This window comes from Anas acuta, chromosome Z, assembly GCF_963932015.1.
Source record: "Anas acuta chromosome Z, bAnaAcu1.1, whole genome shotgun sequence".
Lineage (NCBI taxonomy): Eukaryota > Metazoa > Chordata > Aves > Anseriformes > Anatidae > Anas > Anas acuta.
In genome coordinates, this window is record NC_089017.1 from 5,738,561 (window position 1) to 5,754,231 (window position 15,671).

Below are 15,671 nucleotides of genomic sequence, written 5' to 3' on the forward strand. Positions count from 1 at the left end.
ATCCCTGTAGTACTGAAAGGAGAGGCTGTGACTGGTAGGCTGTGGGGTCTCTGCCTCCCTGTGCCATGGGCACAGTCCCAAAGGACATGCATCTTCCCAGTTAGGTGAGAAGGAAATAGTTACGTGGCTCTGCAGCCTCCACAGCTGTGTGGGGCTCTGCTGGTCCCTAAACATCATTCCTTCTGGCTGGATTTGGTGGTGCATGTAGGATCTGGGTAGTGACAATGCAATGGAAGGAGCAATCCCAAAGAGTGCCTCTCCATAAGCAGTGCTTCTCCATAAGGTTTGGTGGCATAAATGTCAGTTTAACCATGCCCACGGAGTTAACACAGCCCAAATCCACTCTGATGGATGCAGTGAGAGGGATGTCGTTCAGTGGTAGGCTTGGCAGTGCTAGGTTAACGGTTGGAGTCGATGATCTTAGAGGTCTTTTCCAACCTAAATGATCCTATGATTCTTTCAAAGCATTTGAAGCACTGAAAGCTCTGCACAGCAGGCCTTGATCGGATAACTCTGGGTCCCACACACCAGGCTTGCCCATGTCAGTGCCTCCAGAAAAATCCACTGGGGACTTTGTGATCCCAAAGCTACAAATAAAGAGCAACCCATTGCATTTCTAGATAGCACCTGTTTACATCATAAATTACAGCTTGTTTTGTGAGCAAAGCGTGGGTTCCCTAGCGCTCCCATATTTGTGTGGTTACGTGTAAATGACAGAGATGTATTTCTGTCTTTAATCTATATTCAGATATTGTAGAAAAATGTTGTCTGCAGCTTCTACAGAAAACAGTGTTTTATTTCCAGCTGCTGAAAAGGCAAAAAAAAAAAAAAAAAATTAATCTGAGATCTCTTCTTCCTACAGCTGATTCCTCAAATTTCCTCGCTGGCCTGGTTTACAACAGTGGTGCCTCTTGTGCTGGTGCTGGCCGTATCAGGAGTCAAGGATGCCATCGATGATTTTGTAAGATCCATTTTGCTGTTGTATACTTTGGAGTTTGCTCATCATTCTCCAGCACAATGACTGAAGCAAACCATTTAAAATAAATACAGCTAGCGGTATTGGAGAACTGATCTCTGGCCAAGATGAGGTCTGAGATTAGATCCCCAAATTTATATCTCATTATCTGAAAGGGAGACAGGATTTCCTAATTGCTGAGCAGCTCAGCAGCTCCATCAACTTTATCTGTAACTGCTCAGCATGTTGGAAAATGTGATAACCAATGGGTATGCCTGGACACATGCACAGAAGTCTGATTTTAGGCTTCCACTTCAGAGAACTCATTCTCTGACATATAGCCACAATGTAGGAGGGTCTCTTAGGAAAGTAAGCATACAACCTGTGTGTTATTTTTCATTCTTGCCCAACTTTGCCCCAAATCTGCTCCCTTCAGAGCTAATAGACAAAGCTCCAGCAACTTCATGGAGTGAGACTAGGCCAGCGCTGAGTTCAATATCTGATTTTCTTCCTTCACGAAAATAAGTTTAGTGCTCAATGAAGACTCAGTGCAGCTTTGCATGTGGACAGGTCAGAGATGGAAAGGTGCTTCCCCGGGGAGCATCTCTGTTCATCTGGAACACCTCTGGTTACTTCCCATAGCAGAGCAGAGGGGTGGGTTTCTCTGGGTGCCTAGTTTATGGAACTGTGATGGGCAGGACCAATGGCACTTGAATCAGGACTGTGCTGAGAGGCACTTAAAGCCCTGCCCTCCCTTTTCCCTCAGAGAGCAAGCCCTGTGTTGCCTGCTGCTCTCTGCAGTCCTGTCTTACTAGCTGAACATGAGCTCAGCTATGACTCAGTTGTGAGTCTAATCTGCCATACCCATTCAGCCAGCTGGGTGAAAACCTAAAATGTTAACGAACTGCCTACAGCTATTGTATGCTTGGTTTCCTGGAAATGCCATTTAACGTGATGATCAAATTTTCAGAATCGACACAAAAGCGACAAACACGTCAACAACCGCCCAGTCCAGGTCCTGATCAATGGCATGTAAGTCCTTTTTCTTTTGCTGTAATTTTGGCTGAACATGTACCACTGGGAAGAGCATTTATTTTTTTTCCCCTTTGTGATTCCCAAAGATCACTAAACAATTTAAAATGGAATTGTCATTCCACCTGTTAAGTCACAGTGCGGGTCTGCATTATGTGGCTGCTTAAATAACCCAATACATGGTAACACGATCAGTGTAGACATTATGGCTGTGGCCCTGCACAGACAAAAAGTAAACTATTCCTTTTCCTGGATGTATATACATGTATGTTTAAATAAGTGCTACCTTGGGAGTATTATATTATTTTACTCCTTACCCTGCAAATGACCATCAAGGCTATCTCCCTGTCTGTGTTCATAGCCTTTATTTCAGCGTTAAGCAAAACCAGACATGAGCAACAAGTGATTTTAAATCAAGAAGTACAGCTAGCTTCCTCATTCGTGTTGTAATACTTTGAGTGTGTTTACTTATGTGCATAATGCCTCAGACTTAAAAGTACTCAAAACATTTCAAATGTATTTTGGCTATTGTACTGCTTAGCACTGTTCTTTTTCTTCAGAAGCAATAGCAGGGGCTTTGGCTGTTGTAGCAGGCAGATGTGCTGTTTGCTTGCAGCTCCATGGAGTCCAGCAGCCTTAGGACACAGCTGTAGACAGCTGTGAAGTTTCTGGTGACTTTTTTTTTGTTTCTGTACTATAGATAGTAGTATATTGTGTAAACTCCAACAGATGATTGAACAGTTAAAAATATAACTGGAAGCTGAAGAATAGGAACATAGTTTTTGTGCTTTCTGCTAAGTAAACCAGTTTCTTAGTTTACTGTCTATTAGTTACTGTGTCTAGTAAACAAATTAAAATAGAAACATGCTAATTAAAAAAAAAAAAAAAAAAGGAAAACACAGGTCCTTCCCCAGCTCGGACTGATATTGAGGGCTTAGGTGAATTCCAGCTTGAATACCCAGTCCTGTTTTGATATGTCATGACAGTTTTACCCTCTAGGATTTTCATGCACAGCTATCAAGACTTATGCTGGTACTTGCAGTTTAGCTGGGTGCCTGTGCATCTTCATGCTGTGAAGGCCGTTGCAGATGGGGAGAGTTTCTTTCTGAGACACTGTGGCTCTTTGGGAGAAAGAAGGAAGAACCTGGACAGGACAGTGCTTTTTGTGTTGTCCCTTAGCCTAGCAGAGACCAGGCCACACAGTGGCAGACCCTGCTCTTTTTTACCATCAGCCAAGGCTTGAAGAGACGTACAGCCTGGAGCTGAGCAGAGTAGCCTACATTCATAAGTGGTGTTTGCTCTATGTGCCTACTCACTGGGAGTTCTCTTGCAGGTTGAAGGATGAAAAATGGATGAATGTCCAAGTTGGGGATATAATAAAACTAGAAAACAACAACTTTGTGACGGTAAGTACAGTTTCTCTCCGTCCTGTTCCCAGTTAGTCTCCACAATTGCTCTTATTGCCTATCACTCACGAGCAGACTAGTCAGCAGGGATGACAACTGCCCCAGAGAGCTGCAGTGCTCAGAAACCACAGGCAGCACAGCAGTGCCACTGCCCATAACTCACGCCCAGTCTGTTTGCTTGTGTTCAGGCCGATCTGCTGTTACTGTCGAGCAGCGAGCCGCACAGCCTGACCTACATCGAGACGGCTGAACTGGACGGGTAAGCAAGCCTTCCTGCTCCTGGGGGTCAGTCACTGCTGCCAGAACAAGGCCAAAATCTTGTGGGGTGGCCCTGGATGCTGCAAGGGCCTACTCGGTCCAAACATTGCTTACTCCAAGGCACAACTGGCCACAAAAGTCAGAGGGTTACAGCTTATTTGTATTAGTAAGCTTAAACTGGAGCTGGCCTCATTGTTGTGACCCAATTTGCATTACTACGTTGCCCAGAGTTAGTGTCAGCTGTGGACTTTGGTGTTGCTTTGGTGACCAAGACCAGAGAGATTGAGGTGACCTGGTCTCCTTGGACGCTACATGCAGTCCTCTGGATTTTCTCCTTCTGCTTCCTCCTGAAACTGAGCCCATAGTTCTGGTACATGCAAGTGCCAGTGAAAACTTTTAGGAGGCCTAGGACAAATGAAATGCTTCTTTGATGTTGCATTTCAACTCACCGCCCCAGCTAGCAAGTCCCAGGACTTCAGTGCACTTCAGGACTGGAATAGTATGGGAGAAGATCCAAAGCTCTCCTGCATGCTCAAGTACCTGGGGATTCTGTGGTATGAGTGGCAGGATAGACAGCAAGCTGCTCAGGGAGATGGGATGCTTGGTCCTACACTTTGTGGTGACAGTGGCAGAGCCACCTTGCCCTCTTTGGTCCCAGGTTCAGAATTCCTCTGGACTGCATGTCTCTGCAGCTGAAAAAGACAACTACATCCCTTTGGCCAGGTAAAAAAGGCCCATAACAGCATGGTCCATCGGATGTCTAGGGATGAATATAGTCCTCAAGAACAGAAGGAAGACTTTCACAGAGTGCTGGACTCAGTCCTTTATGCCTTATGTAATTTATTACAGTGAAACAAACCTCAAGGTGAAGCAGGCACTGACAGTCACTGCTGAGCTTGGAGAAGACCTTCAGAAACTGACAGAGTTCAATGGTGAGTCTACACAGAAAATTCACTTATATCAATTTCTCTCCTCTGATAGCGCCCCCAAAAGACTGCATTTTAAGATATTTATGGACCAGCAGTGCAGATGTGGTTAACAGTCAAGGCATCATTTCTTCACACTGTCTTGTATGTCAAATATGTAGCAGCACATATATAGGAAAAAGGAGCCAGACCTGCTGCAAACAGAATACCCCATGCTCACGCATCATCCCTCTGCAGAGAGAGGATGGGGGAACAGACCGAGGGGTGTCTGTCAAGCTTCACAGAGCCCTGTTGGCTTTGATAGGAGGGCAGGATTGTGGGAAGAGTCAGTATGGAAAGGGGTGGAGTGAGCACTGCTGTCCTTGGAATTTCTTAAGGACTGCAGGATCTCAGGAAGTACTTTTAAGTAAAGAGGAAAATAATAATAATAATAATAATAATAATAATAATAATAATAATAATAATAATAATAATAATAATAATAATAATAATAAAAATAAACAGTCTTTGAAATAATGATTCTGGGAAAAATGGTGGTGATGTGGCAGAGAGTTAGCGTAGCTTATGCAGTCTCTGGTAGTGCCATCCAAAGCCATAGGCTTTTCTTTCACTTTCTACGTTGAGGTTTTGTGAAATAATGTGTGTGGTCTCAGCTCAGCGATGGCTCAGTACATTGGGACTTCTCCAAAGTGAAGGCTGTGGTTCTGAGTGCTTTAGGTCTTGAGAAATATGCTTTTGCGGGTGCAGCTGGATGTTCTAAGTTAATAGTCAAGGTTGCATGTCTTAACTGTCTTCCTGAGGAGGCTGCAGTGCGTATCAGTTTGTAAGCAAAATCCTAATCTTAAAACATTTTTCAAGCATTTTCTGTATAATGCTTATCTAAAGATACTGCATTCTTGATACTGCATAATTAAAAAACAATGTTTCAAAATCATTTGGAAATTAAATTTCCTCTATCAAATATTTATTTGTCCTTTATATCTCTATTTTGGTTACACTGCAAATAAAAGTGGCCTCTTTGCAATGCTAAAATGAATAAAATGTTTCCCAGGATGATTTATATTTGGAAGAACACTGGGAAGAGTGCCTGGAATCAGACCCAACCTTGCATTTCCCTAGCTTATCTCTGTGAAAGTATTTAAATATTTATGTAATTCTTTATCTAATTATTTCTTAAGAGAGGAAGCGAGGGAAGGGTTGAGCAGCTAATAGAGGCACTCAGTGGAATGCTTACAGTGAGTTACGATGTTTGTTGATGTTGCGATAGTTCAGATAAGGAAGATGCTTGCAAAATGATGAACTTGATTTGATATGAGGAACTGGGAGACAAGAAAGGAAACAGTATTTTTCTCTTACCTACTACTTAGCACATGTAGACTTCGCAGTATTTAACTCTTTCAGGTGAAACTCATTCAGTTTAACTTAATGGAAGAAGGAACCAGGAGGCACAGCTTCTTTCAGAGTCATTGGGGCAGGTGCACTGGGTGAATCTCTCAAGCTTCTCACTTTTTTGTGGTCAGACTAATTTGAGTGGATACGTTTTGATGTCAAAATCTCAGACCCATCCACTTACTGGAAAGCAGATTCAGATGAGGTACACATTAGGTACGCATGAGGTACTCAATCTCAATGGTAGCGTGAGAGGCACAGTCTTCCTAGTGACAGATCGTGCCCTGGTTTTGGTTCACCAGTCTCATTGTGCTGTGTTTCAGCTTACGCTGCAAAGCCTCTTTTCATTATGCTTTTTGAGTGTTGTGAGGGCTGTCATGAGATAGGTGTGGTTACTGTAGACTTTTACAAATTAAGGAGGACAGGTCTGATTGTTCTTGGATCAACTAGATGATAAAACAGATCAGCATCATCAGCTCTGACGTCACATGTATCATTGAATTTCTTAGTTGCTTCATCTTTCAAATTTGATGATTTATCTGCACTACAGTAGAGCTTCTTTTCTATGAAAAGAACATCCGTTCCTGAATTTAAATTTTTCAGTGGTGGAGATTACCACAATACTTAAAGCTGTACTTTTTTTCTACACTTCCCTGGATTTTGCTTCCAACCTCTTGAGCTGTGTGTTTGCATCTGAGAAGAGCTGGGAGAGCTGTATTCTCTGCAAATGTTGGTCCTTATGTAGATATTTGCAGCCTGTGATCAAAATAACGTCAACGTTCCTACTGATTAACTGAACAGACTGAAATCTTGGAATCTCAGTAAGGTGTATTTGTATTTTCCAGTTCTTTCCAATACATCCACAGGACTCTGCTTTGAATCTTCAGAAGTTGGGTGCAAATGTTGACTGAAATATTTTTTATACTGACGTATCTTTATTTACAGTTTTATGTGAACGTATTTTGTTATAAGAAATAAATAAGTGTGAAAATGGAAACTGGTTCTCCAATCACTTATAGTGCCAGCTACGTGGACAAAGACAGTAGCATCTTTTTGCAAGTGCCAGTGGGACTTTAAGGTATAAAATAGATGAAGTTAAAAACAGTGAACAAAGACACTTCAATTAATTACTCTCTTGCAGCCTTCAGGCAATGATTTTCTCACTTGGGTTCCTGCAGTTTTAAAGAAAATTGAATAGGAATTATATGAGGTCAGCACTGCTACCTAAAATTATCCAGTGACATCCTACCATGATGAACTTGCTGTAAAAGGATTAAAAGTATGTTGCTTGTTCAGTATTTCTTCTTATGCACATAAAAGGAGTGGAAACTTTGTTTTGGACTCTACCAGTAAAAAATGGCCATTTTGAAAAATCTAAGATAAATCCAAATTTGTTGTGGCCCATTGGATTATGAAAAGATATGGGGTAGGAGCAATATCTCAAAACATCTGTAAATGTAGGATAAAGGATGGACATGACAGGGTCAGCAGGGAACTGCAGCTACAATCTATTATTACTGTCTAATATTCCCTGTGTGGGGATCCCATGAGAATGCAGTATTGATCAGCATATTTCTAGGTTACAAAGATTTTTACCAGCTTTTTTTTTTTTTTTTTTTCTTAAACAGGTGAAGTTAAATGTGAGGCACCAAATAACAAGCTGGATAAGTTCACAGGAACTCTTACTCTTCGAGGAGAGAAGTATGCCCTGGACAATGAGAAGATGTTGCTGAGGGGCTGTACTATTAGGAACACAGAGTGGTGCTTTGGTCTCGTTATTTATGCTGGTGGGTAGAAAAACTGACGTGAATTGCAAAGCACAAAAACTTTAGCACAGGAGCACATCACACTAGTAAGGACAAATGAACCAAATATTTTCCTCTTTGGAAAATATGTTTCTAAGTGCTAAAACCAAAATAATAATAATAATAATAATAATAATAATAATAATAATAATAATAATAATAATAATAATAATAATAATAATAATAATAATAATTCAAAACAATACATGCAATCCCTTAGTTTAAAACTAGGCTAGGAATTTTGCATACCATAGGGGATTTTAACCTGAAATTTTTAACATTGGTCTATAAGAGAAAACTCAGTTGCAAATGATATAACATCCCATTCAATCTTACTTAAATGTTTTTGTTAGCAGAGGCAGGCTCTTATTTCAGAAAAACATGCAGCAAAGTATATGAGAAAAGTCTTGGTCACTCAATATGAAAGCACTTAAGAATTAAATCTAAATTAAATCTGCCATTAGTGACCCATGTTGGGTCAATACGAGTCTCTCTGCCCAGACTTGTTCAAAATTTCCTACTCTTTAAGTATATCCAATTAAAAATTCCACAGCATTTCTATATGACTTCAATCCATATTGGAATATCACAGTCATCAATGATATTGTTGTAGACTATTACTATATTGCTTTTTACAAGCATAGACCTTCTATTGTTTCTATAGTGCTGTAGACATATGAGACAATGTATAATATGTCACTAATAACAGAGCAGTATCAGGTATTCTGTGAAAAGTAATTCAACCTGAAAGGGAGGATTGACTGCTGAAAGAAGAGAATGGATCAAAATACAGAATTAATGGCTTTATGTGACTCTCTCCATATAATATAAGGGAAGAGACTTAACCTTTTTCTGCCTAAATTTCCCACTAGCCCTGTAAACTGTATGGGTTCTGATGGGTATCTATGCTGTAGAGCAAAGTGAGGCCTCAGAGGGAAAAGGCTTTAGAACTGCTAAGCTTTATTTCTAAAATTAATGAACTTGTTTCATCTCCAGGGCCAGACACTAAACTAATGCAGAACAGTGGAAAAACAACTTTTAAGAGGACAAGCATTGATCGGCTCATGAACGTCCTTGTGTTGATGGTAAGTCCGATTAGTTTAGCTTAATTTCTTCAGATGTGTTCATCATTTCCAGATGCTCCACCTCTTTGTCCACACAAATGAGGGAGTATCAGAAGTGACTCGTGATAAAAAGAAAAATCCTGTAGAAATGTATTAGCAGACTGAGTCCTGCAGTGCCTCTGCGAACCCATCTTGCAAAGCAAGGCCATTATATTGACAATGTTAAGAACCTTTCTTATCAGCTTTTCATTTGCTGTGCTCTCGCTTGCTTTACTTTTTTTTTCTTTTTTTTTTTTTTTCTCGTGAGAATCACTTTGAAGCCCACAAATGCCTTTTTCCCTAGTAATTTTGTCATTTTATATTTATATAAACATTAGCAGTTCTGTCTCTTCTTCCTGGATTCTTGGCATCTTTGATATCTGTATAGGACTTGGTAATTGAGCTTGTTAATTTACATGATGCCAGCTTTTGTCTTATCACATTAGGGTAAAAAAGTTAGACATGGTCCTGCTAATACCCAGAAACTGGTGTTTTTAGCAGCTGGCAAATTTGAGAACACTAATCTTACATCGCAGGCACTCTCCACAGATGATAAAACAGATCTAAGCTGAGGTTTATGCTAGCCAGTGGTTGTAACAAATGGCAAACGCTTCCAAGCAGAGGTAGCGATTCTTTTGCAGACTCCCTCAGATTTTACCTCTCGAGTTCAAAGCTGCTCGGGGAAGGGACTGTTCTGGTTGTTACTGCTGTTCTTCAGAGACATGCATTCTGATGATGTTTTACTCAATGCTGTTTGAAGAAAAGCTATTTATTTTCAAGGATTTATTTTACTTCAGAAGCAATCATGTTGTGCTATTTCATGCATGCTGCACTGCCTTCAATTTGTGACACTGAGAAGGTCTGGCTGCTCCTGTGGTCACACATCAGTGCCATCTGTTTCCCTTTCTTCCCTCCTGCCCTTGCTCTCCATCCCACCCTGGCAGCCAGGCTGGGGGCCAGATCCATCCCATGGTACTAGAGCAAGCTGTGGGGAAGACAGAGCTCAAGGTGTCCAACAGCATCCTGCCTACCACAGCCCAGGGCAAAGCCTGTGCAGGGCTGTTCTGAGCTCTCCCTGCCCTCTGTGAGTGTATGCCTCATAGCACAAGTATCTCCAGGCCCATCCTGGACAATTCATCCCAGACCTTGTCCTCTTGTTTCTCTCTCAGACTCCCAAAAGCTCTTTAGCTGGGTCCCAAGGTGGGAGACATGGTTGGGTAGAGCAGGTTGGAACGGTGGTTAGACTGACTGTCAGTGCTGTGAAGCAGCGTCCTGCACATCTGCATGTGCATATTTGCTGTAAAGCAATGCCACAGCACAGAGAGCCACTCCAGGGTCGTCTTCAGGCCCTCTGGAGTCCTTGCTCAGTGTGCAGTGAGGACACTCCCTTGACTTTAGTAACACCAATCTCTGCCAAGTGAAATTCTTGCCTATCCTCATCAGCTTGTTTTCTTCCCTTGAACTTAAAGGGACAGCAAAACCATGTAAGGTTTGGACATCTAACATTCAGATTTTTGCAGGTTTCTGAAAAACTTCATGTTTTTAAACATGCTCTGCTACATCTGGGACAGAGATGTCAGGGATCCAAAGAGCAAAGGAATGGAGCAGAGAAAAACTGTGCAGCGAACTCAGAATTTAGCACTCAGTGAAGGTTTGCCAAAAGTTCTTTCGCAAGTCAAGGGTCCCACCCAGAGCTTTCAGTCTGTTTGGCCTCTCTTCATCAATGCGAGCAAGATGGATTTACTTCTTGGATCCGTTAAGAAAAAAAAAAAAAAGAATTAAAAAAGAGAGCAAGTTGCAGTGGATTGCATCAGCCTCTGCCTGGGTTCCGTGGCTCTGTTGGAGCTAAGCATGAGTTTTTCTACTTTATGCATTTTTAAGGCACCTAACATTTTGGTGTCTAAGTACAGCTCTGCCCTAACTCAAGAAACAGGCTCTTGGCACACCAAAGGGGATGTGGCACCAGGTCTTTCCAACAGTTTGGGTGGTCAAAGGTTGCGAAGCACAGTCATAAAAAGAGGCACTATATTGCTCTCTTGAGTTTGGAAATACAAGCAGTCACAGCTTGCTATAAATAGCTTATTTTAGCTTAATGAAACTTGTTCCACGTTAACACTGGCAAAGCTATTTTGTGTTTAATTGTCCATAAAACTTCAGGGACAAATCAGTTTTTTGGCAGGGCATGCCAACGGAGACCTGGTTCAGCATTGATCCTGGTCTGTCCCAACAGGGGTTAATTGCAAATAAACCTTTCCAGATGGAAACCATCACTGTTTGTTCATGTCTGGGAGCATTTCTCTCTGCAAGGCTCTTTGGCAGCACAGGGCAGAAAACAGCAGGAGAGGAACACAGCATTTCTTGGGGAAAGACGTGAATATTCTTCAGCCAGGGCCACTACTTCCAAAGCCAGGAATGGTTCTTCCTCCAAAACTTTCCTTCTTTTTTTTTTTTTTTTTTTTTTTTGCAGGTTTGGGGAGGCACATTTTCAGAGATAGCTGTCAGCTTCATCACTAAATGCCTTATTGCATAAAATCCCAGAGCAGAACTCAAAGTGCCAGCAAAGAATCTGAGACTGTTTTAATTCTTTGTCCGAAAAGAAATGTCTATCCGAAGTCAGCTCCTCCTTCCAGAAATCTGACTCAGTCCTGCAGAGGATCCATCTCTGCACAGGCAGGTCCCTGAGAGGGAGGCTGCTGATGGTGGGAAGTGTCCCCCGTCTGTGATCAGGTTTATTCACATCCTTCTCTTGCAGAGCTGCGGCAATGATTGCAACACCCTACACGCAGTTGTTTCTCTGTAGAGAAATTAATCTCTGGGGCCACTGTTAACGGCTCAGTCTTTCACATTTTTCTGAAAGCAAACAGCATGTTAGTGGTCTTTGTGCAAGCATGAGGACTGCACACAAATTGAGCTGTTAGGGACAAGAGCATTATCATGGAAAGTGGACATGAAGCAAAATAAAGTCATAAAACAAATGCAGTAGTAGACACGAGCTGCAGTATTACAGGAGAGTTCAGTTGTCTTGCCCCACATGTTTGTCTGTTGCTAAATCACACACTGAATTTCCTATATAGATTCATGATGACAAACTGACAAATTTTAACCTGTGGGGCAATGAGGAATCATTCAGGGTACAGCGATAGGATAAAAGAGCCAAGTGCCTTTTTTAATTCATTTCCTTTATAACAGACAAGGTCTGCAGAGAGAAGCCATATCTTTTTCTTGACCAACTGAAATACCTCTAAAAATGGATGGGCTCATCTCTTTTCTCCATCTATTGGTTTAATAAAGGACATAACCTGTTCCTGGGTCATGCCTCTCACATATCCTTAGATCATCCTGATTACAACAGCTCAAAATGAAGTCTGTTTTTAGTGCTGGCCACGGAGGTTTATGAACACCACACCACATTCCTTACTAGCAAGCAATATTGTCTGCATTTCACCAGTGGGGTAATTTATTGGGCTTCCCACAATTACTCAGAAAAAATACTACTGTTGTGGGAAATAAACATGCCTCCTGAAATTCAGCCCAATTCCTCTATTTGCGGAAGTCTCCATTTACCATTTTCTAGGTATTAAAACTCAAGTTGGCTGGACTTTTAACCAAGTGATTCAAGTCATACCGTAAAGTATCACTCTCCCCTTCACCGGTTACCTCAGCAATGCAAACATCTGCTCTACCAGAAATGTTTTTACATTTGTACCACAATTGTTGTTTCAAAAATAGTTGGTTACTGTTGTAATGTGGTTACTGCTGAGTGGCCTTATACATAATGGCCCAGTGAACTGATATTTTCTCTAATGACTAATTATTATAATTACTAATAATGAACTAATGACCCTAGTTGCAAGAGATTTTTAATTGTGCTGTTGTGCAGCCTGCTGATTCCATGTCTTCACATTTTTAATAGGATGGTAGATTTTTAAGGCAAATATTTGGAGAAGTTGATATCAACAGAATTCTTTTCATTATCATTTGTCCAGGAATGATGTCATGCTAGCTTCTGTTTATCTTTCCCACAGTCACCATTTCAACCTTTGAAATATTGTAATTATGTTAACAGATTTTCAGTATGGTGGAACTTCACAGTTTTAATGCATTGTTAAAAATTAACTTAATTTGTTAAGAAAATTTCTCAGTCCCTTCAAGCTTTCAGCTTTAAATTACCTGGACACACTGATTTGAAAATGGTTATTATTAGCAGGTAGAGACACATATTGTTCCTTGTCACAGTAGGTATACTGTCTTTTCCATCTGCTACATCATATGGGATAGATACATCCTTCTGCTTCATTCCTCCATCATTCATGGAGGAACGTCTGTCGAATGTCTGCCTTTTCCACAACTCTGTTACTGAGTTCACTGTTTTCTTGGTATTTGCATCACTATTAGCTAGTCACAGTTCTGTAATTCATTGCAGTTCATATTCATTTGTATTAGCTTTCCTTCTCCCCCTTCTTTTTGTTTTCTTTTCCAACTAATTGTATTGCTATATTCTTATCTTCTTTTAACAACAACCAAAATACAAACAAAGAAACAACTTTTATGACCTATGTAATGCTTTTGTGTGTATGAAATTGTGTTCCTGAGCAAGTCCCCGTTTTCATTACGGTGTCCCACTTTGGAATTTTCTTCCCAGTTGCTGTTTCCCTGATTGCTTTAGGCTACATGAAATAGGTCTCCCTAAAGTCCAAGGATACACCTCACTGGTTTCTGTTGCTTTCTGTTTGCTCAAATGAAATGTAATCAGATTGTGATGGCAGGTACCAAGGCAACCATTAGTTCTAAGTCAGTGATTAACTCTCCTTTAACCATCAGAAGGGTATCCAGTGCTGAATTCCACCCTGCACAGTGCTGGATTTCATGAATTACAAATTATCTTTACTAATTTTTCACAAATGGTGAGGAAACTATGGTACATCTGGCTAACAGTCAGAAGTCCTCCAGGGAGTTTCTATTCCCAAACACACAGCCAGGTATTTGAAGAGTAGCAGCTCAACTCACCTCTAATGAAATCTGATGTTCTGCAGCCCGCTGCCCACGAACACCCTGTTTTAGAACTCTACTTAAAATTACTCTACTTTCTACTTAAAGCCCCAAATCCCTAAAGACTTCATAGTATAGTGGCATCTTTGAGACAAAGCATCAGATTTTTGCCTGTTTTCCTCCTGCACTCCTACGAGCCTTCCTCAGTGATTCAAGCTGTTCAACCCCTTTTGATTAGGGTCATCCAATTAACCTGTATATAACAAATTCTGTTTCTAAAATGCAGTTTCTTTTTTTTTTTTTTTTTTCTCCAGATCTTTGGATTTTTAGCACTGATGTGTCTTATCCTAGCCATTGGCAATGGCATCTGGGAGTCTGATAAGGGCTACAACTTCCAAGTCTATCTGCCCTGGGCAGAGGGTGTCAACTCTGCCTCCTACTCCGGCTTCCTCATGTTCTGGTCATACGTGATCATTCTAAACACAGTGGTGCCGATTTCACTCTACGTCAGGTATGTGCCAGAACCTCCTTTCATGTTTCACCTAGGAGAGTTTTAGCTTTTGTCTTATCCGGGAGCAGCATTTTTCCCGGACATAAATGCAACCCCATTTTGGATGATCCCACACAGCCAAGGCCAGCTCTCTATGCTGCTGACATCTAGTGAAGACATCTCATAGGCACTGTTTTTCTGTGGGTCTTAACAAGCCCTGTATCATTTTAAAAGGACAGGGGGGTAAAAACATGTTGTCTTTTTCAGTGAGACCCTATCTTCTTTTCCCTATGTCCAAACATTATTTGACAGGGCCTAAAAACACTTTGATGGGTAACTCCACAACCCGGTGGTGCTTTGCTTCTCTGCTTTCTGCTGGCTTCAGTGGGCTTTGTCAGGGCTAGAGCTGAGACAGCAGTGAGCCCTGGAGCAGGAGAGGATGACTTTGCATTTGGACGAGAGGTGTAAGGGTAGGATGCTATAGGAGTGAGACTGGAAACCTGCTACTCGTAGCTTCGTGCTCTCCCCCATTTGCATTGCCAACCAAAGTGAAAAGCACATTCTTTGAGGTGGCTTCAAGGCTCAGGTGAGGGGTGGATTGCCAGGTAAGTAGGTGTAATCAGGCTGAGGATCTCTAGTGCTTGGTGCTGCATGGACACAGTCAGCTCCATCACTTCCCAGAGAACACAGTGCTGCATTGGTTGTTGCAGATAGGCAAGCAGGGTTAAAGGCTAGGGATTGTGAAGAAGTTGCCTCCAAAACCTTGAGGTTGCAGTGTAGACTGATTAGGCTGGTGTAGTTTATCACTGAATCCAACTCTTCAGGGAGAATTGCTTCTGACTGCAGAGCAAACCCTTGCCGTGTGATTCACAGAGAGCGTTTGTGAAAAGTTTGTGATGTCAAACTGCAAAAGACAGATCTTAGCTACTGGTGCTGCCCTTTCCCTGCAGCTGCTGGGAGGATGAGGAGTTACACGCAGAGCTGCAGGGTCGGAAGTTGTATTCTAAGACTCTTTTGTGTTGGTAAATACGAGGAATTCACCCTGTTCCTCCCCAGTGTGTCAAACCAGCAGCAAAGTGGAAATTCATGCTGTCTGTGAGCTGATACTGCTTGATGATTGTATTGAGTTACACAGTGACTCACTTGTTCTCATGGTCGGGGTTGCTTGCACTCATCCCCGGGCACCACAGAGCAGATCAGCCCTGAATTTCACTAAAAACATTCCTTAAACTGCACAAAATGAAACACCCTGCTGCTGCTGCTTCGCTTTTCAGTCTGCTTGCCTGCCATGCATGAACGACTGCCACTTGTTCACAGC

At 41.7% G+C, this 15,671-nt stretch overlaps 1 protein-coding gene across 3 annotated transcripts in view; it reads left to right on the top strand.

The window, feature by feature from the left end:
• The window catches only part of LOC137848549 (phospholipid-transporting ATPase ID-like), a 79,582-nt gene that overhangs the window by 38,995 nt on the left and 24,916 nt on the right, over positions 1-15,671 (top strand). For all 3 annotated transcript variants that reach the window (XM_068667741.1, XM_068667743.1, XM_068667744.1), the window contains exons 5-12: positions 863-961; positions 1,926-1,987; positions 3,321-3,393; positions 3,582-3,652; positions 4,501-4,583; positions 7,595-7,753; positions 8,768-8,856; positions 14,178-14,374. In XM_068667741.1, coding sequence (XP_068523842.1) covers positions 863-961; positions 1,926-1,987; positions 3,321-3,393; positions 3,582-3,652; positions 4,501-4,583; positions 7,595-7,753; positions 8,768-8,856; positions 14,178-14,374 — 833 coding nt within the window. The remainder of the gene's footprint in view (positions 1-862; positions 962-1,925; positions 1,988-3,320; positions 3,394-3,581; positions 3,653-4,500; positions 4,584-7,594; positions 7,754-8,767; positions 8,857-14,177; positions 14,375-15,671) is intronic.